General features: G+C 37.3%; 1 protein-coding gene across 3 annotated transcripts in view; it reads right to left on the bottom strand.

The window, feature by feature from the left end:
- The window catches only part of HBS1L (HBS1 like translational GTPase), an 86,453-nt gene extending 66,724 nt beyond the window's left edge, over positions 1–19,729 (bottom strand). The window contains exons 1-5 of one of the 3 annotated variants that reach the window (XR_005530194.1): positions 19,435–19,729; positions 15,623–15,688; positions 6,954–7,082; positions 6,041–6,235; positions 930–4,749 (exon numbers count right to left, since the gene is read on the bottom strand). Coding sequence is in view for 2 of the 3 variants with exons in the window: in XM_039242057.1 (XP_039097988.1) it covers positions 6,041–6,235; positions 6,954–7,082; positions 15,623–15,688; positions 19,435–19,477 (433 nt within the window). In the remaining variant the exon portion in view is untranslated. Of the gene's footprint in view, positions 1–929; positions 4,750–6,040; positions 6,236–6,953; positions 7,083–15,622; positions 15,689–19,434 lie in introns of those variants that run through there. The other 2 variants (XM_039242057.1, XM_039242058.1) reach the window with 2 other exon arrangements.
- Between the last annotated feature and the right edge of the window lie 5,680 nt (positions 19,730–25,409).

Raw genomic sequence — 25,409 nt, 5'->3', positions numbered from 1 at the left:
TAAAAGTTAAAAATACTATGTACAATTGCATATACTGAGCCTTATAATTTTAAAAGAAAGCTAGTAAAGGAATTACTATCAATCTTTCCCTGTTTAGTCAACATTCTCTTTGTTTATACAAGTAATAGAAAACAATTTTTAGGCTACTACAAATCTGACTCTATAAGCAAATACCTACTTTGCAGGAACACAAGACAAAAAAATGTGTTGATACACAGTTCCTCCTCCATGTATAACTGTGCACTTGTTTGTTTGTAGTGCTCCACATATAAATTCAGGATCAACTCAAAAGGTAAATAATCACGTTAAGAACCCATTATTTTCTCTTAACTGTGTTTATCTTAACAGTGCCTCCTTTTACATACAAAGAAAAACACTGTACTGGTTTTATCTCTGATGTGACAATCTGTTTTATGACCTCCCACTGAACACTAAAAATGAAATATAACAACACACTTGGGCTACTTATTACTCCTTTTATGAGAATATAAAAGGGTGGAAGACAAGTTCAAGAAAGGAGGATTAAAAGCCAAAAGGAGGAAAGGAGGTTAGAATGCCAGCTATTAAACTGGAAATAGGAAAAAGGTAAAACAAAAAAGAAAAGTTAAGCAAAGTGTTCTGTACAGAAGTGAAACTCTAGTTCTTGGCAAATAATGGAAAGAAGAATCATAACCAAAAGAGCCAACCAAAGACTTTAGAATGCAAAAGCACAAAACATCCATAAATATTAGATCATTTAATGACAAAAAACATGACCAAAAATAGTAATTTTAAATGTCTTTTGTATTTTGTATCATTTAGAATATAATTACATTATATCTATTCCTAAAATAAAATTTTAATGTACTTGATCATAATGCAAATAAAAATGGCTTTGCACTGCAAAACTGTTATTGGAGTTGGAAAATAAACCAAAACACTTTGCATACCTGAGCTACCATGATAGTAGTCAGTCAAAAACAGGCAGTTGGTGCAGAATATGCATTTAGTGCAAGCAATCATCGTCACTGGGAGTATATCCATAAATAGGCACTGGTCGCTTTATCAAGGGACAAAGGCCAAGCGTGGAAGGGGCAAAGGATCTTCTTGGTTCCATTCTCTGAATCTCAGAGACTGTGACAATTCCTTAGTCAACAAAGCCACGTACATGTCATGTAGATCCCTGACAGACCAGTAGCCATGACAAGGGCATGGAGATGTATTTAAAAATTGTTGCTTTCCTATCATCCTGCAATATAGGTTTTCCCCTAAAGAGATAATCTTATAAATGGTAGTTACAATCCTAATCAGCCAACAAAGGGAAATCTAGTTCACTCCACAAAATCTACTCTGTAGCTTAAAAGTGTTGTATTTCCACTTGAAAATCTGTTATAAAAGAAGGTAAAAATAAATAGTCCCACTGTTCAACTTTAATATGAGTTACATAAATATTTGTGGATTCACATGCAAAGTGGATACACTTGCATTAATACTTAATCTATCAGGAATTTTTTCAGTTCCAAACTCACAGAATACAATTCACTTCTAAGTTGGAGAGGGCCCATATATAAATCTAGCTGATAAGTCATACACTAATTTTGCAAAAGTACTAAAATGTTTCATCAAGGTTTAAGACCAGGAAAACAAAAGCAGCAGTTGGGATAATTCAAACTTTAAAATTGATCATAAAATATAACCTAATTTATATCATATCCTAAGCATCAGTATGATGTACACTGAAATATGCAATTAAAAACAAAACCTGAAGACATCACACACAAAAAAAATGTTTGGTCAAGAATAAGGAAGACATAATTCTAGCTTAAGTTTTCCCACCAAAACAGTGGATATAAAAACACCATACACAGCTGAAAATATTGGAATGTCATTCTGAAAATAAACTGAAACAAGAAATACAAAAAAAATTGTAAAAAGCACTGTGAAGTAGCTGCCAGAGAAAAATATTTCTGCACTACAAAAAGGCCAGCTATTTTATTTTCATTAAGAAATAATATTTAGATACTATTATTTTCTGCAAAAAATACTAATGATATAATATCAGCATCCTCTTATGCAAGATTATAATTCCTAAATAGCAAGTTCCCTTGGTATTTCTGATTACTAGAAACTATAAAGTATAAATTCACATTGGTCGGGTGTTATTCCTAGCATTAGTAATTCCTTCCATTCTATTGACTTCTTCCCCTAAGGCAATAGTTCTCAAGTGAAAGTAACACAACAAAATCACCTGGGGACTAGTTTAAAAATATACATTCTCAAACGTCATCCCTCAGAGACTAATTGACCGTGTCTGGATTGAAGCCACGGTATCTGTTTTGAAAAAAAAATTGCCCTAGCAATTCTGATCGCTAGTTGAGGACCCAGACTGCTTTAAGGGATGAATCACGTACTTGTTCTACTGACTAGACAAGCTCTTATTTGGTCTGATGCTGCTGACACTTGGTCACGGTAGCACACACAGCTGTCAGTATCAAAGAGGAAAACTCCACATTTCATTACTTACAGTAAGAAAAAGTTAAAGAGATCTGATAAAATTACCTATTCAAACAGCATGCAACCCTACTTGAAAACACTTGCTATGTATTTAAAGTGTGCATTGAGGACAAATGGTTTCAAAAATGTATAAAAATAATTTATGTATTAATCCAACTTTAATATGTACATGGTCCCTTAAAGGATTTTCATTTTGTTATCATCAAAAATGTATTTCAACAACCTCCACAGTATTCTTAAAAGTCAGGAATTTTAAAATGTTCTAATAGAAAAATTTTATCCACCTACAGAAAAATAATGAATGGGAATATCACTAATATTTTAAAATATAATTATATCTCATCTATGCTCTGCCACATATCATAAGAAAAATCTTTATCTCGAAACTAGAATAATCCCAAGTGGCATTTTCATTTAAGAATGAAGCACAAAAATAGTTTACAAAAGAAAAGATCTCACTGTAAAAACTTACAAAGTTGAGTGCTTCAAACAAAAATATCTGAGGTCTGATTTCACAATATCAAGTTTCCATACACACTTTGTAAACATACACCCATTTTAGGCTATCAACTTAAATAAAGCCAGTTATCACTAAAAGAAAATATAGTTAAAAAAATTTTTTTTCAGTGCAAAAATACGTATCAATTAAAGTTATCAACTGACTTAAGACAATTTTAATATAAAAATCACAACTTGCATCCCATAATATACGGTAGTCCTATAAAGACTTTAAATTAATTGAAAACAAGAGCTCTACAACAGTTATCAAGTTTTCCTTCTGTTACTATTCTCTACTGAAAGCTTTCTTTTGATTGGCTTTTACAATGTCATCAGGAGATGCTGATTTGAAGTCAAATGGTGTTATTGCTATAAGAGGACTTATTTCTTTGTCCTTTATGTCTTGAACTTGTCTGCTATAAAGGAAAGTCTTATAGAGGTCAAGGGTGCGTCGCTTGCAGCTTTTCAATGGGTAACGAAGACACAGTGTAGAAGCAAAAGCTGAAGGTCTAGCAGCAAGAGCCTTGGTCCAAGAGAGAGAGAAAGGTGGTCTCCTAGTCAAAGAGCCTTTACTGGTTCTCTTATTATCCTTAGCAGAATTGAAATTTTTCCCTACCTTCGAATTTAAAACTTTAGTTCCTGATGTTGGAGCAACTGATTGGTCTACTACATGTTTTGGAACAAAATCAGGAGTTTTTATAAGGACACTAAGATCAATATTTGAATCTATTCCAGGTGACCTCATTTCAGATAAACTGAGCTTAATGGAATCCTTCTTAATCTGAGAGTTGTCTATATCAATTGTTTCTGCAATCAAATCAGAAAGTGACAAATTCTCAAGGTCTCTTGTAGGAGAAGCTTTACAAAATGCCAAAGATGACAGAGATCCTGTTAACTCTGATATTCCAGTCGAAGATGGATACCGATTTGCTAGCCTTGACAAGGGAGAGTTTCCCAAACTGAGATCTGTAAAACTGGCAGACGACTGAGTACAAAGATCAGATAAAGTAAAGCACCGGCTTGGATGATTTTCCTTGTGTTCCTGAAACAGTTCAGCTAGGGATGGACTTTCACACCGGGCAAACTGCAGATGGTCATTTTTTAAAATACAATTCTTGGCACTCTGTTCACCTGAAGAAACACTTCCGACTTCAGTCATTTTACTACTATTTAAGTTATCATGAGCTGTATTTTCCAATGAGCTAGGTAAGAGTGAAGGACTAATTACATTTCCTAAGCTGTTTTGTACTGGAATGTTATGCAAATCAGGTAGTGAATTATGCTGAATACATAAAGAGTTACTATGCGTTGTGTTCTTTATCATTAAGGATTTTAAATCTGGTATTTCTTTGAATGCAGAATCATCTTTGGAAACAAATTCCGATTCATGAGATCTAAGCAGATCAGCACCTAGATTCTTTGAAAACAGACTTTCCTGACTATCTGTGGATGATAATCTGACTGATGGCTGAGTTTTACAAGAATCTCTTGGCGTATCATCAATGAGGTCAGCTAGTGACAGCTCTTTTGTTAACTTACATGATTCTAGCTTCTTTTCACTTTTAGGTCTGTCAAGTTTCTTTCTTTTATGGAATAAATAGTGACTTGGTGCAACTGAGGAATTATGATATAATCCATATTTTGCTACGGGGTCAAAAAAATCAAAGGGTTTGCTACTACAATCCAAATGATTTGTGGATTGAGGGCAAGAGCTTTGAACAGTATCAGCTGAAACTTCAGAGGAAGATAATAAGACTCCTTACCTTACAAAAGCCATTAATTTTCAGATGAATAGGTTGACATATGCAGAAGACAGTCACGGCAACCAAAAGGAAACATGAAACGAGGCATTTAATTACTAAATGTTTCTTCTGATTATAGCATGAATAAAGTGATCAAATATTTGATCATTATTTAATAAGTGAACACTCTAAAAAAACAATAATAAAGGAATTTTACCTTCCTTTAACCATCTAAAGTGACCTTCATATTTTGTTCACTAATATATACAAATATAAATATTAAGTTAGTCAATATTCTAATTTTCACAAATTTTATAATGTGAGGTTTTAACATACTTAAATTATAGCCAGGACTGTCTCAAATTCAAAACAACTAAAAGACCAGTGAAAAGAACTAGGTTTATCTTCTCCTATATTTTTAATGTGTTAAAAACAAACAAACAAATAACATCATGTCACTTCTGGAATACACTATAAATAAAGATAAAATAATACTCATTTTCATATGGTCAGTTATAATTGCCTTCCCATCAAAAAAATTTTTTTTAATTTAAATGGATTATAAAATCCATCCTTATTTCATGGCAACAGATTGCAGATGACTTTGATGTGGTAAAAATCTAGTCCTCCGGTTACAGGAACTACCAGCCCAGTTTAATAAATCACCATGCTTCTACTACCAGCCCAGTTTAATAAATCACCATGCTCCTACTGGCAGATACCATACCAATTATTACAAAGGTACTCGGTTCCCTTCTTATGCCAATTAAATTTCCAAGTTTAACCCCCAATTCTATAAATTTAAAATTAAAGATCTGATTTTGAAATCAAAGAGTATACTTATGATGTTTCAATAAAACTAATATATTTATAAATGCTATAAACATAAAGGAATTTCTGTAATTAATCGTCTGGCTATTAATGTCCATCTCTTGACCCATTAGAGTTAGAAAAACAACAATAATTAAAAAGCTCTCTAAGCTACTGACAAGAAGCAACAAGTGCTTTGTCTTGTTTTTGTCTGATTTTATTTCCCCTATATACTGCTAGTTACAAAACAAAGCAGGGAAATCACGAAAAAACAAGCTGTCACAGAGGGAAGAGAACAAAGCACTCAGCTTAAACATTCACAAACTGGAAAATCAACTGATGATAATCAGGATTACTGTAACATGCAAAATGTTCTGCCTAGGATTACTGTAACGTGCAAAATGTTATGCCCATTTTTCTTAACAGCCCCAGCAAATCAATGGCTCTTTTAAAGCACTAGCTGTGAAACAACTAAAGGAGAACCAGGAAAAGCATACCTTTTGCTGTCTTCCCTGTGAACGCTGCTCCCTCACTCTTGACCTTCAAATTCTGCATTTTATCTTGTTCCAGAACCGCTGACAAGGCCTTCTGCACGTCAAACTTGTTCTTCAGGACTGCCTCGACCAGTGTGTCATCTGGTACAGCATCTCCAAGGACCTCTCTCATGTGATCAAGGCATGAATAAAGACGAGCTAGGACAGAAAACAATTAAAAGACTGTATTTAAATGGCGACATGAAAGAACACTCCATCTTGAAAACTAAAAAAAAAAGGGGCACCTGGGTGGCTCAGTCGGCTAAGTGGCCAACTTCAGCTCAGGTCATGCATGATCTCACGGTTCTCGGGTTCGACCCGTGTCGGGTTCTGTGCTGAAAGCTCAGAGCTTGGAACCTGCTTCGGATTCTGTGTCTCCCTCTCTCTCTCTCTGACCCTCCCCTGCTCACACCCTGTGTCTCTCTCTCACTCAAAACTAAACTTTAAAAAAATTATCTGAAACTATATTAGGATGTACAACTCTCCTCTTTCCTTCGCAAAAATTATTTATAATGATTATATTTTTACCCACAACAGATCTTTTTCCCTATTAGGGCTTATGAAATAATAAATATTGCTACAAGAAAACAAATCACTGAAGTTTCTCTCCTGAAGACAGAAAACGAAGATCTCTGTCAAAAATTCCAGTTACCAAATAATAGCCACACAACCAATTTTTCAGCCACATGGTTAACCATACACTCCTCAAAAATATACTTAACAAAATGCCAATTTCCCTTGACGATACAAAATATATATGTATCATTCACACCCACAATCACTATCATGAACAATCACAATAAAACTGATAAATTCTGGTGTATTGATTACCATCATTTTCAAACATGAAGCACAGATAAACTACTTTTTACTATACCTTGATCAATTCCACATAGCTGATGGTTCAAAACAGAACTGGATGACTCTTTATGATCTTCGTAATCATATTCTTCTACAGGCTCCACAAGAGAAGGTGTGTCACGTCGTGAGTAAATAAACTGAGCAGCTAGAATAGAAAATGATGGAAGAATGCTGTAGCACAGCCACTTCCCAGTGAGTCTTTTTTTTTTTAACAAAAAAATTAAAATAAAGACAAAAGATGCTGACCTGCCACCTAAAGCCATTTACCCACATTCTGTAAACATGGATAAAAACAAAACAAAGACAAAACACACCATACTCCAAATCCTGCTCAGACGTCCGTACTAACTACTCACTGGCCTCTACAATCACCCTCCTCCTGTTTATCTCCAAAACCTGCACCAAGCTGACTTGCCATGGTTTTCAAACACTGCCTTTCCTAACACCTCATCCCTGCCTCCCACCCCAACTTGCCTATACCATATTCTCTTCTTTGGAACAAATATGTCAAACCAATTACCAAACTTGCTTATTGGCACAATTAAGAAAACACTAAAAACAAGTTAATTTTCACTTTCTGAGAATTGCTAATTTTGTATGAATCCAAGAGTTGATCAAAATCATAGGCCTTAACTTTTGAAAAACTCTTACTATCACGCACTGTCTACCCTTTATATGAGTGTCACACACCTAACTCTGATTTTCAGACATTAGTCTGTGCCAACCTACACAGACGGTCATCCCTCAACATGTAACTGGTATTGTATATTTCATTAAAAGGAGGAAAGACAAAAAAAAGTGCCAATATATGCTTGTGTATCATCAACCAAATATAAGTGAGCAAAGAAAAATCATCACACACGCCCCCACGGTTGACTCTTCCACCTCAGATACCCATTGACTTCACTTCCTGCAGCTTGTGTTCAATCGTGAAGAAAATACAATTAAAGAATAAGTTAAGAAAGATAGAAATACAGGGGCGCCTGGGTGGCTCAGTCAGTTAAGCGTCCGACTTCGGCTCAGGTCATGATCTTATGGTTCGTGGGTTTGAGTCCCGCTGACAGCTAGCTCAGAGCCTAGAGCCTGTTTCAGATTCTGTGTCTCCTTCTCTCTCTGACCCTGCCCTGTTCATGCTGTCTCTCTCTCTCTCAGAAATAAATAAAACATAAAAAAAAATTAAAAAAGAAAAAAGAAAGATAGAAATACAGTATTCTACAGGCAAAGTGTTACCATAGATTTTATATTATTTAGCTTTCTGGAAGAGCACATAACAAACACGTAAGTCTACTGCTTAGTGTTCCCACATTTAACCTTTGTGCCTGTTTTCAGGAAGGCATAACCTATGAAAGAAAGAGAAACTAACTACAAAGTCTATAACTAATGTATATAAATAATGCACATATAGACCCTAGATAATACTATGGTTTACGTGTAATATCCATAGTCAGAAGGCTGTGGCATAAGTGTTATCTATTCACAGAATATATAAACAATGGCCTCAGAGATTAGTAGTAAAAGCAAAGGAAAAAAACATAATGATACATTTTAAAAACCAAATGAATAGTACAGATGAGTACTACAGAGGCACAGAAGACTAAGTAATCACCGACGAATGGTGCAGTTACACAAAATAAGCTGAGAACATCAGAAAAACTGAGGACGAGGTGGAAGACATCTTGGACAAAGAGAACAAATAAGAGAGATAGCAGCTGAGAGAATTCTATCTATTCTATAATGCATGTTTCCTTAACACAATCTACTCACACCAAATGGTACACAGGAGAATGAGGAGAGTAAAACATTCATGTTGCTTTGGTTATGAGATTTTGCCCTAACACTTCAAGGTTTTGCATCATCACCTAAAAGCAGCAGGTAAGAAGTATCGTCTAACACAGACTGCACTGTGACTATAATGGTACCATAAAGCCAGAGAATGCCACATTCCTCCTCTGGGCTCAGCTGGGAGGACCTGTGACTTATTTTGTGCACACCTACTACTTGGCTCTCCAAGATCTGTGAGCATTTTGCCTTTGAACATTACTTGTTTAATTCTTTCTCACATTTCTATTAAGCTTTTACCTTTCTTAAAAATGTAAAGTTCGATAGTTAATGAAATAGTTCTTTATTAGAAAGTTAAGGTATCTTTTCAAATGTGCAAGCATTTTTATTAAATACTGTTTTGCTATACAGGTTGAGTGATCTGTCATAAACCTATTTCTTCCCAGTTCTGCTATTTTTTGTATACAGCTCAGAAGACTTAAGGCTTTTAGAAAACACACATATTCTGGAGGCGCCTGGGTGGCTCAGTTGGTTAAGCCTCTGACTTCAGACTTCAGCTCAGGTCATGATCTCACAGTCTGTGAGTTTGAGCCCCACATCAGGCTCTGTGCTGACAGCTCAGAGCCTGGAGCCTACTTCAGATTCTCTCTCCCTCTCTCTCTCTCTCTCTCTCTCTCTCCAAAATAAATAAACATTTAAGAAATTTTTAAATAATACACATATTATGATGTATATATGTCCCTATTTATCTCCCTCTAATACAAGGAGAATAGAGCATTGCTATTATAATGAAATGGGGTGGGGCACCAGAGTGGCTCAATTGGTTAAGCATCCAACTCTCAGTTTTGGCTCAGGTCATGATCTCAGTCTATGAGTTCAAGCCCCGCATCAGGCTCTGCACTGACAGCATGGAGCCTATTTGGGATCCTCTGTCTCCCTCTCTCTCTGTCCCTCCCTGACTCTCTCAAAATTAAACATTAAAAAAAATAATAATAGTAATAATCAAATGGGGTAGTACTAAAAAATGTAAACTGGACTTTGTGCCTGGTGATTTATAAATTATTTTCCTAACTGTTTTCCTAACCTCTCATAGCTTTCAACTGTGAGGAAAACCCTAAGAAAAACCAAAAATTAAGTAAGGAAAAAATCGGGTAATTCAACGATTTTCATTTAGGAAATACTGACAGGGAAATGGGAAGTTGTCAATATTCAGGCTCCTACTCAACTTCAGAGGAACTGTTTTTTTCTTGGGCAGGGGGGGGGGCGGTTCTTACCCCCAGTCCACACACAACTCTAACTCAGAAACTTATGCTGTGGCCACTGTTTTGGAAATAGTGTTGTCTGAATTTGCTGGGAATTGGGGAGGGAAGGAAGGTAGACCAATTCCCCAGGGAAAATAGCTACTAGTGGGGGAAAAAACAGTCCAAATCTTTGAAGCTGAAATGAGAACCCAAAAGGCAAGTAATACAATAAAAAGAGTAAGAAAGAGAAGAGAAGGATAAATAAAAAATACTATTCTAAATTTAAGTCACAAACTTTGATGGAAATGCTTTCTGAAAAATTGGGACATAATGACTTTTAAAACTTAAGGAATTTAAACATATATAAAATTTCAAAGAATTCAAAACGTGACTCCTAAACTGCTTCAAACTGTTCCCTAAACACCGTAAACTAAATATCATGTAAGAGGCACTCATTAATGATACAACTGCCGGGACTTCTTCCTCTGGAGGTTCTGATTCCATGATACTGGAAATGGGACCGGGAATCTGCGGTGTTGTTTTTTTTTTTTTTTTTTTAATGTCTTACTTCTTTTTGAGAGCGAGCGAGACAAAGTATGAGTAGGGGAGGAGTAGAGAGAGAGACACAGAATCCGCGAAGCAGGCTCTAGGCTCCAAAATGTCAACACAGAGCCCGATGTGGGGCCGGAACTCATGAATCATGCAATCATGACCTGAACCAAACTGTGACTTTTAACCAACTGAGACACCCAGGTGCCCCTGGGAATCTGTATTTTTAAAATTATTCCCAGCTGACTCATATCAGAGAAGATCAGGAAAAACTGGCCAACAAATCCCCCTGCAGTCCACTTTGTAGACGGTCATCAGTTCCTTTCTTAAAATACTACCTTCTTCAAAAACCTCTGATAAGCTGACATGACACACCTAAAATTAAAAACTGCCTTCCCAAATTTGCCTTTTTCCATTCCTAGCCCTCTTCCCTGCTGCAAATGCATTAACTGTGTGAGTGCTCTCAAGTAAGCCTCACAGAGAGGCCACTGCCCAAGCACCGCTGTTTCCTGTCTAGGATGCCATGCTTCCTCCCACGTGTCCCAGTCCTTCCAGAAGACTTCCCGGATCCACGCAGGACTAATGCTCCACTCACCATACCACTCTGGTACACCTGAAGAGGACTTTTAACATGCTTCTTTATACCAAATTAATTCATAAACTTACTAGAATGGGGTTAACTGATGCTCAATAAAGATTCTGAGTTGGAATGGAATGAATAAGGATCGCTACTGTTTAAGCTATCATTGGAGGCCTTTTGACTGAGGTGGCTCCAATGCCTTGATAACAAGTGGGAAACTAAGCCAGTCAATTCCTATAAATGCCTAAGGATTAAGAAGAATAACCAAGCAGGGGCACCTCAGTGGCTCAGTCAGTTAAGCTTCAGACTTGGGCTCAAGTCATGATCTCAGGACTCAACTCATGAGTTTGAGCCCCACATCAGGCTCTGTGCTGACAGCTTGGAGCCTAGAGCCTGCTTCGGATTCTGTGTCTCCATCTCTCTCTGCCCCACCCCCATCTCGCACTGTCTGTCAAATCTCTCTGTCTCTCTCAAAAATAAACATTAAAAAAATTTTTTTAAAAAAGAACCACCAATCACAAAAATCCAACTAGGCTTTCCCAAATAATGCAACCTTTAAGCTACAACCAATCAAATAATTTCTTTGCTCTGTTTCCTATCTTCTCTATAAAAACCCTGTCCCTTGCTCAGTCTGGTGGAGTGCCCCTAACCACTTCCAGTTTGGAGCTGCCTGATTCAAACTGACGTTTGCTCGAATAAATTCCTAAAAATTGCAATATGCCTCAGTGTATCCTTTAACGTTTCTAATTACAGTAGGCGAAACAAAACCCACAACTGTTCAAATAAAGTTGTATATACAGGCTCTTTCTGCCATCCTCAATTCCTTGACTTATATTCAGTATACAATATCAAAGTCAACCTTTCTAAAGGAAAAAAAGCTGTAACACTTAGAAATTCCCTTTCCATTAGGAAAACTGCCTACCAGAGTTCAAAAGAATACATGTGCTGATGAATTTTAGAAAAATTCCTATTAATTGATATAAATCAGTCAATTATCAGAATTCATAAGACCATGAATACAATCAGCTCTTCAATGAACTGGCTTCTTTTTTAAGAACAGAGTATCCTTCTAAAACTGTTCATTTTTCATTGAAAATCACTTGGAAGATATATCCCTAAAAAAGAAAATTTCTGATCTAATACCAATACTATTTTATCCACGTTTTGAAAAATTAAAAAATCCCAAACCACATGCTTTTGTTAAAAATACAGTTTGTCATAGAAAAAACACAAAATCATTTACTGTATCTCCTGCTTCAATAATGTCACTGACTTCTTGGTGTGTACAGAAGTAACTCAAAGAGTAAAACTATCCTGAATATGAACCACACACACGACACACCATCAAGGACCTATGAGAGACGAGGGGATAAGCTCTGACCTCAAGAAAGCTGGGCCATGGATGCAAATCTCAAAAAAACACCCTCTGAATCCCGGACCTGGTGTACTGATGCGTTCCTTACGCAAGATCAAGAATAGTTTATCCAGATAAACCTAGATAAATGAATGTGTTAACCTGCAAGATTAAGATGCCTTTCAGGAGTCTCTCTCTCGATAAAGGTTTCCATCCTGTGCAAGGCAGATTCAACCAACTTCCAAATCCTGTAGCCCTTAGCTCCTATAATTTATCTCTTGAATCTATCTCCAAATCTAATGCTACCACCCTTGTCCTAAACTTTGACTCTCAAAGCAAGCAGGAACATACAATGGAAAGCTTATTAAATAAAACAGCAGCTGTGCCCCACTCTGAACAGGGCCAAGAATTACTTTTCTAATAAATTCTCAAGTGATGCTGATGGTACCTGGACCACACTAAGAGAATACTGTCCTCAAATATCATCTCTAGATTAATATGATAGTCTCCAAACTAATTTATGTACATTCATTCATGTACTACCTCCAATCCAGTCTCTACTATGTAGAAGAGATTCTTTTAAAAACTCCAATCTAAGGGCACCAGGGTGGTTCAGTTGGTTGAGCGTCCAACTCTTGATTTCAGCTCAGATCATGATCCCAGGGTCCTGGAATCAAGCCCCTGCTTAAGATTCTCTCTCTCTCTAAATAAAATAAAATACTCCAATCTAATTATCACCCTCACATCATCTTCTCAGTTTCATAAACATGCCATGCTCTCCACTGCGCTTACAATATGAGTTATGAAGTTAATGCTACCAGATACCACTTTATCACCTAGTCAACTATGACAGTATATTATAGGAGCCCCAAAGGGGTAACCCATGAATTTTTTTTTAACACTGCAAATGGCAAGTGCTGGGAGGTTCTTTGGAAAAAATGAAATCTCTTTTATCTCTCATCCCTACAAAATGAGGACTTGAATCCCTGCATAAGGAGCTCTAAAGGAAAATGATGATTAAACCATCTCTCATCTTCTAACCCAGCCTTCTTTACTCTGCTTTGTGATACTGCGGTTGCAGTCTCTAGGAAGCTCATTTCTTTGACAGCTGGCTCCCTTTTAGGATCAGCCAATGGGGAGATGCTAGAGGGAGGCTGGCAGGTCAGAAGAGGAAGACATGTGTTTGCTTCGTGTCCAGCCCCCATCACCCCAGCAACACTGCACATGCAGTAACGGCAGTTCTGCCAGTTAGCAGTTTTCCCAAAACTCCCAGAACCAGCTTCAGTGTGGCCCTGCCCATATCCCTCAGACCCCCTAACCAGACAGCTGGCTAGAACTCCCTGTTCAAAAAGGCTGAATCCAAGCTTCAAAAGGTCCTTTCGCAGACACCTGTACCAGCCATGCAGTGTCCTCCTCCTCAGAGGACAGAGTCCCCGGTTCACAGCCCCTCCTCTGAACTTGAGAGGCGAAACAGCAAAGCAACACCCTCCTGGCCCAGGTCTAAGTTCCAGCTCCAAGAAGCACCTCTACGAGCCTCTAAAGGTTGGGTCTGACCTCACCCACGTGCTCCTGTAGGAACTCGGAACTGTAAATGCTTCCTGAAGTTATCACCTCCCTGATACTCTGCTTGCCCTTTTTGTATTTCTGTGTTCTCTAAAACCTAGTTAACAATTTTTTGTATTAAATTCTTTCTGGCAAAATGACTGGTGCAATTTCTATCTCCTAACAGGATCCTGACTGGTAACAGTGTAACACTAGAGCAAGAGAGGAAAAGGCCCAATTAGTAAGGCTAAATGAGGAAGCACAAATCAGGAGCTAGATGCCTTTCAGAGGAACAAGTAACAGGATAGGGAGAGGTGCTAAGACGAGTTGGGGAGCACCTCTGCTGTGTAAAGAAAGAGGAATTCTAAACAGTCAGAAGGGACACAGTTGGTCTTCAGAGACTGAATGAGATTAAAACAGGTACAGGTGTACAGGACAGCTTCACAGACTATTCGGTATTAAAGACAAAGTGGATTTTGATAGAATGTTAATTATATTAAGCCCTTCAACTTGTAGAGAATGAGTGCTGTGGATTACATTTATGTTGTACTGCACTATATTTAATTTTACCCTCTCATGGCATAGTAAAATTTAGTGGGGCATTTTAACTAACTGTTTACAGAACAGGCTGAAATTTGAAAACAAATACATTTTGAGAAAAGGTCTGGTCAAACACTATGCATTTGCTGAAAAGAACATATGAAAGTTTCAGGTTTTCTTTATACAGTGGCAAAGAAGAATTCTTTCAACAGATAGGCCAGAAATACAACTCTGATGCCCAGTCCCACGGGAAAATGAGCTCTAATCACTCTCTGGCTCTATCAGAAGTCTGAACAACATATATTTGGTTTACTTAACAGTAGATAAACTGAAGTACTGTATGAAACATAGTCTATGTATAACACCTCAATGTTTCTAATATTCAAAAGATTATTGAGTATATAAAATTAATTGTTATCTGCTTTCAAAAAGTCTTAGATTTTCATTATTGGCTAAACTACCATTTCAGTACAATTTAGATTAACTGCATGTTACAAAGAATTTTGGGAAAAACACAGTTTTCAAAGTTTTCTTCCAATTGTTGAAAGCTAAACGATGAAATCAATACTTTAAATTCTTTTCTTGAATGAAATCTGGCCATTTGCAGCAATGTGAACGGAACTGGAGGGTATTATGCTAAGTGAAGTAAGTCAGAGAAAGACATGTACCATATGTTTTCACTCATATGTGTATCTTGAGAAACTTAGCAGAAGACCATGGCGGAGGGAAAGGGGAAAAATAAAAAGTTACAGAGAGGGAAGGAGGCAAACCATTAAGAGACTCTTAAATACTGAGAACAAACTGAGGGTTGATGGGGGTGGGGGAGAGGGGAAAGTGAGTGATGGGCATCAAGGAGGGTACTTGTTGGGATGAGCACTGGGTGTTATATGGAAACCAATTTGACAATAAACTATATTAAAAAGTTCTTTTCTTAGGTAAAGAAATGATTTTATAGACCTTTAAAAGTTAACATACAATTATCTTTTAAACATTACATAATATTATAGCCTTATGTAACACCTGAGTCCTAGAATGACAATACTTACTTAACATTTTTAAAACCCCAAATAATAGAAATCAAATTATTTTTCAAAAGTTACCTGTTGATGGCGAAATACAATAATCATCCTCTACAGACTGGCCATAGAGATCATCATCTTCAAAATCTATAATAAAAACACACAAAAAAATTTATTTTCAAGTTCTTTTTATATTCTTAGTTATTAACAAGAAAGCATCAGAATTCTCTCCAAACTAAACTGCCCCTCAAGATTAAAGGAACATGGAATGCCTGCTTTTCCAAAAACTTCCAAAAATTTTACCCACAAAATAGATGCTCACTGACTTTCTACATGCATAAAGACATACACAGTTCTTTGGTTTTTAAGCTAACTGGGCTTTATTAAAAATTTCCCAAGTTTTCACTTCATGTGATCAAAAAATCATACCACTACAGGCCGCACACTTGAATCGTCTCTCTGGTGTTAAAATCTGAAACAAGCCATCCATTCATTTTGTTCACCAAGTGCTCTCTATAACCAAAGCATTTATTTCCCATACAACTGACTAGCATGTGGTAAACAATCAGACCATGAAAACAAATTTTCTTCATGTCAAGCTAGTTAAGTTCTATAAAAACCATCTTATCTTAAACTCCCTTGTGCTCTCCATTCACCCTAACTGGACTCTTTTCCCTGCTGACCAGAATATGCACTTTGCCCAGATTTCCTCAAGCTGCTTCTTTCTCCTAGGTAATGTTCCAGCTCAAATGTCACCTATTTGCACACATCTTCCCTGACCACTAGCTTCCCTGACCATTCCGGTAGAGCAGCAAGCCCCCCCCCCCCCAACTTTTACTCTCTAGCACACTTCTCCAACTGCCTGTCTTCAAAGCACTATACATCTGTTTCATTCCAAGAGACTGTAAGCTCCATCAGGACAAGGCTCTTTCTTAGCCAACTACCTAGCACATGTTTGGAGCTAAATTAATTTTTGTTTTATTATAAATTAATGAATCAATCAATTTAAAACTAAAATCTCCAAGAAACATAAATATATTTACACAAATGTATTTATTCATTTGATAAACAGACTCAGCCAGGGACTAAGAAAGATATGTGAGGGGCAACAGTGAGTGAAAGGCACATTTCCAGATCTCTATGAACCTAAAATCTAACAGGAACCAGACACAAAAAACAGGCAATTACAAAATTACATGACAAGTGTCTGAGACATGAGAAATATACAGTGATTTGGGAACACACACATGAACAACAAAAACAGAACTGGAAGGGGGGTGGCTAGAGAATGATCCTCGGGAAAGTAATATTTAAACAAATTCCAAAGGATAGGTACCTAGTTTCTGAGGGTATTCATGTATCAGGAAGAACACATTCGAAGGCTGAGACTAAATGTTTATGGTAAAGAAAAATTAGATAAATACAACTATTGGATAAAAATATGTAACAGTCAATAAATTATTAGATCACAATCCCAAATTAGCCATTTATTAGCAAATAAATGAGTCATTTACAAAAAATATAAAAATAAACCTTTTTAGATATTAAAGACAGAATTTTTTTTACCAGGTCAGTTTTCCCACTGAAAGTGACCCTAATAGTGTCACAATATAAAAAGATGAAGAGAAGGGTGGCTGGGTGGCTCAGTGGGTTGAGCCTCCAACTCTAGATTTCTGACTTCACCTCAGGTCAAGGTCTCACAGTTGTGAGATGGAGACTTGAATCCAGCTCTGAGCTGGGGGGTGGAGCCTGCTTAGGATTCATTCATTCTCTCCCTTTCTCTCCCCCTCTGCCCCTCCCCTGCTAGGACTCTCTTTTCTTCTCAATAAATAAATAAAGATGGAGGGAATTCTTTCCTAAGATTTTTGTAAAGTGGTTCTTTTCCTTAACAAAATTTTGTAATATTAACTGTACAGAAAGCATTTTACCAGCTACTGGAGTAAATGTAACAACAGAGTAAATAGAACAATAAGGGACAGACTATGCCCTCCTGGACTTTTAAATTAGGAGCTAATTGAGCATTAGCTAAAGGCAGTCATGTAAGGTACTATCCAAATGACAGAGAAGTACAAAGTGAGAGTTAAATTGAGGAACCAATAGGTTTTAAAGCACATACTCTAATAAAGTTATATTACTTTTGAGAAATTTCAAATTATTATTTGAAAATAATACAAAGGAAGCATTAACTGGGGGAAAAAAAAGAGAAATAAACTGGACCCTTAAAATGAGTAGAACTTTTATAAGCAGAAAATGGGGGTGAACCTCCGATGCTACAGGAATAGCTTGTTTATGATGTCATCAGCTGTTCCAAAGTAACATGACCAAAACGACAACCTGATTGGGGATTGCCCAGGTGAAAAGTTATTTAGCACTCACTCCCACCGGCCAAGGACCGTCCAGGAAGCCTTCCTTCACATAGAAATCCCGCTTAAACTCCTCCAATCCAGTCTGAATAAGGTGTTCTCACTTAGGTAACTCCCACAGCACCTTGGGAGTACTTTTTGTAGCATGTCATACTCGAATCATCTGTTACTTGTGCATTTCTCCCTTTAGAGTCATTCACACATCTTACTCTTGGTCCCCAAAGCTTACAGCAGTATTCTAGAGCACTCAATTAATGAAGAATAAGCACTCGAATAATGCTGGTTGAGGAAATTATCTGTACTTATTGAAGACAAGAGTACGTTGCAATTAGGCCTATCCATATCTTTTATGTTATAACTACACAACTATCTCTCAAGGTAAAGTCGTTTCTCAGATAGCAGCGATCCACATGTAATACATCCACTGCAGCACTTAAAACGACCTCCAATCTGAAGTGAACACCAGGAACCTAACATGTAACAGGCTGACTAAGTGAGACTCCAAATGCACAGGGTGTCAGCTACCCTCCACTATGGTTAGGGCATACCGATGTTCTAGAATAATTTGTTGACGGTGCCAATAACAACCACTAACATATTAAGCACACTTTAAAAAGCAACTGGTCTTTGCTACTCCTTTGCACTCATTCTTTTTGTTTATAATGTTAGTTTGTATGATGCTTGGTGATGCCTAGAACTATCGACTACAATGAGATGATGCACTTTCCTAAACGTTTCTAACTCCTTTTAAACTCCTAGAGAACATACATATGCACATTTTTTAATTTCATTTTCAAAAATCAGTAAGTACTTTCTGGGGGCCCCTTGCTTCTAGTGCTGCTTTTTTTCCCCCGTTCCAAAAAACATGTATATTGAGCATTATCAACCAAGAACTGAGAATACACCTCAAGATCATCTGATCCACTTATTAATTAGGCCTTTGTCATTATCTTTTTTCATCGTCTCCCAAATTTCCAACTGAACTTGAAACTCATAGAAAATAAGTTCAGTTAGCTCAAGCCAGGTTCTACGCAAAAATGTGTGTATGAACAAACACAAAAGAATCACCATGTACATCTGATAGTTACAGCCTAAGAATGGAATGTAAGCATGAAATCAATCCGTCTGTTACAAATGAGCATCGTTTCGTGGGCTTTTTTGAAAGTGGGGTCGGAAGAGAGTACCTGGAAGTAGGCAACGGTGTACCAACCTGGGAGGAAACAATGGGAGGTAGAGGTGACGTGCACAAATACCACCGAATCCCAACCTTCCCAAATGTGCTCCCCATGTGACGGCGTGCGGCACCTCTCCTGCCCTAAAATAAAATCAATCCCAGAGGGCAGAAATCACGACTGAAAACGACGCCATTCGCTGGCCTTCAGATGTACTGTTGTTTTCTCCAACTGAGCCTACTCTGAGTTCCAGCCTGTCACCACTAACGAGAAATTCACAGATCAAAGTGTATGCCAACGGGCTGGGATCCCAGCTGGAACCGCGAAAATGACGTCCCGGCACGACCCTGCCACATACCTTCATCGTAGTTATAGCCTCGGACATTCCGATGCCGGGCCATGGCGGCAGAAAGGGCGTTTGCCACAGCCCCTTACAAAACAGACGGCTTAGATACTGATAAGGCGCCAACTGCGGCCTGGACAACACACACACGCCATCTTGGCTTCCGGCAGGCCTCTGCGCAGAGCTCCTGCGCACGCGCGACGTCTTAAGCTGCGCCTGCACGACAACAACTCAGGGTCACCCTCCCTCCCTGGGTCGCATGCGCAGTTATGCTCACGGAAACAGCTTTTGGGCGTGCCCCGCCCACAGAGAGGTTGACTGACAGGGGCTTCAAAGGGGCGGGATCCCAGCCCCTATTTGTCGGTTTGGAACAAAAGTTTGGAAGGGTGAGTTCTTGGCCTACGCGCACGTTCCAGGTTATTTCCCAAACCTGATTTCTGCTAGTGAAGCCGACTGTGTGCCCGGTAAAAGCAGGAAACATATGTAGCTTTCATCTTTGAGACCCAGTTAGGGACATAATAGACACTCACAAACTTTTACACGTTTGGCTTAAGAATTAGTCCAAGATTTAGAGGGCAGAAAAAGTACTGTTTAAATGGATTTATATGGTTAAATTGACAACTTGGCTACAATAGGTCACCGTGCATTCTTGTGTGTAATTTACTGTTTCACGTATGTGCTTCTTCCTGTATTAATATCTCTTGTAAACAGCTGTCTGCCCTTAGCGATGCAGAGGATTATAATCAGCATCATAAAGAATTCTTTGAGCATTCATTGAACACATAATCACGTGTAGCATGCTAAGAGTATTAAATATAGCTTTTTAGACAGAGCACTGGCTTTAGGTATCCTCATTTCCAAGAACACAAAGTGAATAAGGCCATGTAAAAAATCTAATAGCATTATCATACTGAACAAACTACATTTGTTATAGCCTGTTTTTGAAACGGTGATACTTTACATCAAATTCTAGAAATGAATTGAAAGCTTACTCAACTTTATTATACATAATAAAAAGACAATAATACAAGTGCAACTCATATTTGTAAGTGGCTTGAAATATAATTTATACATGCATTTGAATGTATTTAACTGCCAAATGTTTGTTAACTATCGTTGATGTTTCATGTAGCTCCAAGACAAAATTATACACAAAATAGTTGCTAATTTTATATGGCTTAAGGGTTTTCTTTACTTTACACTTGTAGATAATTTTTATGTTGCAGTCTGTTTCTTTGTAAAATGGAGATAGTAATAGTATCTAAGTCACAGAACTGTAAATAATAAAGTATCTTTTTAAGAGGATTTCACACAGATCTCAAGAGGTGCTTTAAAATATTAGACATTATTAAAACACAAATAGCAGCTTAATTGTCAATTACAAGCTTCAGTATAACTCACTGAGATATGAAGTGGATGAGTTATAAATTGACCACATAAACAGCACTACAGAAGCAATGAGGAAGAAAACATTACTTGTTCCACAGGAATAGTATATAATTTACCTTTGGTTTGTCAATAATACATTCTCTGAACATTCTAAATACTTGAGAGCCATGACTACCTCTCAAGTAATAGGGCTTCTTCAATAGCAAAGCCTTCACTGACTTCCTCAGTAAGTGTTAGGATTTTATTCTCTGCCCTCAGATCTCTCTCTTTTTATTTTAATGTTTACTTATTTTTGAGACAGAGAGACAGAGCATGAGCAGAGGAGGAGTAGAGAGAGGGAGACACAGAATCTGAAGCAGGCTGAATCTGAAGCAGGCTCAGATTCTGTGGGGCTGGAACCCACAAACTATGAGAACATGACCTGAGCTGAAGTCGGATGCTTAACCAACTGAGCCACCCACATGGCCCCCTCCCCAAACTCTTTACTTGTGATTTTTGTATTGTAGTTTGATGGAAAGTACCATAACTTTGGAGTCAGTCAAACCTGGATTTCAGGGCCAGTTCTGCCACTTTTTTTTAGCTTAATTTCTTCATCTGTAAAACGGGTATAAAATGATATGCCTTCTGTCTTATGAAAAGTAAATGAAGTGATGGATATAAAAACAGTAGGTGTTACATAATACGTTCTGTAAGGGAGGATAAATTACCCTCTTTGGGTCTCACTTAAGCTAGCATAAGACAGAATAATAGGAGAAAGCATCCAAGTTGTTCTAAATTCTGACATATATATGGGGGCCTTTACAAGAGAATGAATATCTTAAGTGACCAGAGCAGAATCCTCTATACCTTTTAAACAAAGAAACAATCAACTTGTCTAGAATTTTTAAGAAAAAAAACAAGGGTAGGGGCTATGGGTAGTAAATTGTGGGGAAGTAAATAGGAAATGCAGGATAGGAGCTAGAGGATACAAAACAAGTGGAAAATAAGGATTATTTCACTAAGTTTCAGCATCATTCCAGCATCAATTCCCAGTCACTGATGATAAGGATTCTTTCTCTTCCTGGTATAGGGCTGGGACAAATGAATAAGCAGATGAAAAGCAGAATCAGACGTGTAAATACAGAGAACAAACTGATAGTTTCCAGACGGGAAGGGAGGGTGGGCAAATGGGTGAAGGGGAGTCGGACATACAGGCTTCCAGTTATAGAATGAAAAGGTCACCAGAATAAAAGGCACAGGCAGTATGGAGAATACAGGCAGTGATATTGTAATAGTGTTGTATGGTGACACATGGTAGCCACACTCTGTTGGCAGCACAACATAATGTTTAGGGAAGCTGAGTCACTGTGCCGTAAACCTGAAATTAATGTAACATTGTGTCAACTATACTCAAATAAAAAAATTTTTTTTAAATCCATAGTCTCTTGGGGCAGCTGGGTGGCTCAGTCAGTTAAGTGTCCAACTCTTGATTTCTGCTCAGGTGGGTGAGTTCTAGCTCTGGGTGGGGCTCTGCACTGGAAGCATGGAGTCTGCTTGGGATTCTCTCTCCCTCTTTCTCTGCTCCTCTCCTGCTCCTGTTCTCTCTCTCACTCTCTCTATCTCCTCTCTCTCTTTCTCAAAAATAAGTACACATTAAAAAATTTTAAAAAGAAAGTTATACATGAAAATAGCATAAATATATTACTGAAAAGTTTTTAACACCTTTATTGAAGAATCCTTGACAATAAATTACACATGTTTAAAGTATACAATTTGATGTATTTTGATATATGTATTTACCAGTGAACCCATTAACCCAAACAAGGTAATGAACATCTTTAGATTCCCAAACGTTTCCTCAGGTACCTTTATAATCTCTCCCCTGCCCCTCTCTGCCTCCTCACCCTGGCCCCAGGCAACAACTGATCATCTTTCTGTCGCTATAGATTAGTTTTTATTTTCTAAAATTTTATATAAAAGAAATAATATAATATGTACTCTTTTTATAGGTCCTCATTGTCTCAGCATAATAATTTTGAGATTCATCTGTATAGGTGCTTTAATCAATAATTGATTCCTTTTGGTTGCAGAGGGGGATTCCATTGTATGGATATAACACAATTTGTTTTTCTGTTCACCTGTTGATAGCTATTTGGGTCATTTTCAATTTTGGCTACTACAGATAGGGCTGCTACGATTATCCATGCACAGCCCTTTGTATGGAATAAACTTTGATTTCTCCTACATTAATAAATACCAAGAGTGGAATGGCTGGATGATATGACAGGTTATCCCTAGCTTTTTAAGAAACTGCCACCAATTTCCCAAGTGGTGGTAACATTTTATGTTCCCTCCATCTGCGCAGTTCTATTTTCTCCACATCCTTGCTCATCACTTGTTATGGTCTAAAGGTGTGCTTATATGACATTTTTATAGCCTCTCTGGTGAAAGATCTGTTTGAATCTTTTTGTCTATTTTTAATGAGGTGTTTGTTTTCTTATTTGTTACTTTAGAGAGTTGTTTTTATATTCTGGATACAACCTCTCCATCTGATACAATTTGGAAATATTTCTCCCAGTTTGTAACTGGTCTTTTCATTCTCTTAACAGTGTCTTTTGAATAGCAGAAGTTTTTAGGTTTGATGAAGCTCAATTCATCAATGTTTTAACTAATGGATTTTCCTATGGATGTTGTATCTAAGAAATCTTTGCCTAACTAACCCAAAGTCACAAAAATTTTCTCTTATTTTTTTAATAAGTTTAACAGTGTGGCAGTCTACATATATTTTTTTAAAATCCATTTTCAGTTGATTTTTGTGTATGGTGTAAGGTTTGGCTCAAAGTTCAGTTTTTGCATATATATATATATTAAATTGTTCCAGCACCATTGTTGAAAAGAATGAATTTCATCTGTGTCTTTATTAAAAATCAGTTGTCCATATATGTGATCTATTTCTGGATTCTCCATCCTTTTGATCTAGCTTGACACCAATGCCGTGTTATCATAATTATTGTAGCTTCATAAATCTTAAAATTATATAGTGTTAATCCTCCAGCTGTCTTCTTATTTTTCAGTTTTCTTAGCTAGTCTAGGTCCTCGGCATTTCTATATGATTTTTTTTCCCTTTTTTGAGCATGAGCGGGGGAGAGGCAGAGAGAGAGGTGGACAGAGGACCCAAAGCTGGCTCTGTGCTGACATCAGCTAGCTGAAAGTGGAGATTGAACCCATGAATCATGAGATCATGATCTGAGCCCAAGTCAGACACTCAACCAGCTGAGCCACCCAGGTGCCCTATATGAATTTTTAAATGAGGCGATCAGTTACTAAAATATTCCTGCTGGGAGTTACTAAAATATTCCTGCTGGGAGTTTGGCTGATATTTTACTGAATCTACTGATCAATTTGGAGAAAATTGATATTTTAACATTGCTAAAAATATGTACTCTTTCAACACATGCACATCATATGTCTCTCCATTTACATAGATCTTTAATTTCCCTCAATAATGCTTGCTATTAAGGGGCACCTGGGGGGCTCCATCAGTTAAGCATCCGACGGTTGATTTTCAGCTCAGGTCATAATCTCATGCTGTGAATAGAGCCACATGTTGAGCTCCCCTCCACCCCCACCCCACCCCGCATCGAGCCCTGAGTTGGGCTCCACTGGGAATGCAGCCTGCTTAAGATTCTCTTCTTACCCCTCTAGCCTTCCCCTGCTTGCTCTTTCTCTCCCCCCAAAAAAGAAAATATAATAATTTAAAAAATAATAATGCTTGCCAGTTTGCAGTGACTAGTCTTGCACAATTTTTGATAATTTTATTCTACTTATTCTGTGTATATTTATTCTATCAAAGGTAATAATTTAAAAAATTTCAAGGTAGAGGTACATAATTACACTATTAAAATTAATATGTTAATAGTGTCATAGACACGGCAAAACCTGTACTTATATGTGATACAAAGTAGAAAAATAAAAATTAAAAGCAAATTACATTAGCATAAAAATATCCTCAATACCTATGATAAATATAAGGAAACATGTATAAGGCCTAACCTGAAACTAGAAAACATTGCCTAGAGTAATAAAGGAAATCATCCTAAATGGAGAAATATGCCATATCATGTTAACTGGAAGAGATGTCAAATCCCCGCAAACAAATTTATATTCAATATTATCCCAGTTAGGTCCTAGCAGTTCTGTGCTAGAAGTTCACAATCAGATTCTGTTGTTTAAACAGAGCTGCAGAGAGTTTGAAATATTTAAGACAATCTCAAAAAAGAACATCCTTCTCAAGTTGAACATCTTGCACTCTCACTAAAACTTTCTTGAATGGTCACAGTGGAAGACACTGTGATATTGGTCCAAGGATAGACAAAGACACCATGGAAGCACTAATGACAGTCTGGAAACAGGCTCACACACATGATCATCCAATTTACAACTAAGGCACCACTGCAACTCACAAGGAGAGAATGGTCTTGTCAATAAAAAGTTTGATCACAATTCTAGGAAAAAAAGAAAAAATATAGGAAAATACCTATATGACCATGAGATGGGCAAAGATTCTCAATCAAGGTACAGAAAACACTCACCACAGAAGAAAATATTCATAAATTGAACTT

Source organism: Hyaena hyaena, unplaced genomic scaffold (assembly GCF_003009895.1).
Source record: "Hyaena hyaena isolate Hyena2069 unplaced genomic scaffold, ASM300989v1 scaffold_204, whole genome shotgun sequence".
NCBI lineage: Eukaryota > Metazoa > Chordata > Mammalia > Carnivora > Hyaenidae > Hyaena > Hyaena hyaena.
This window is presented reverse-complemented; position numbering and strand designations above follow the sequence as displayed.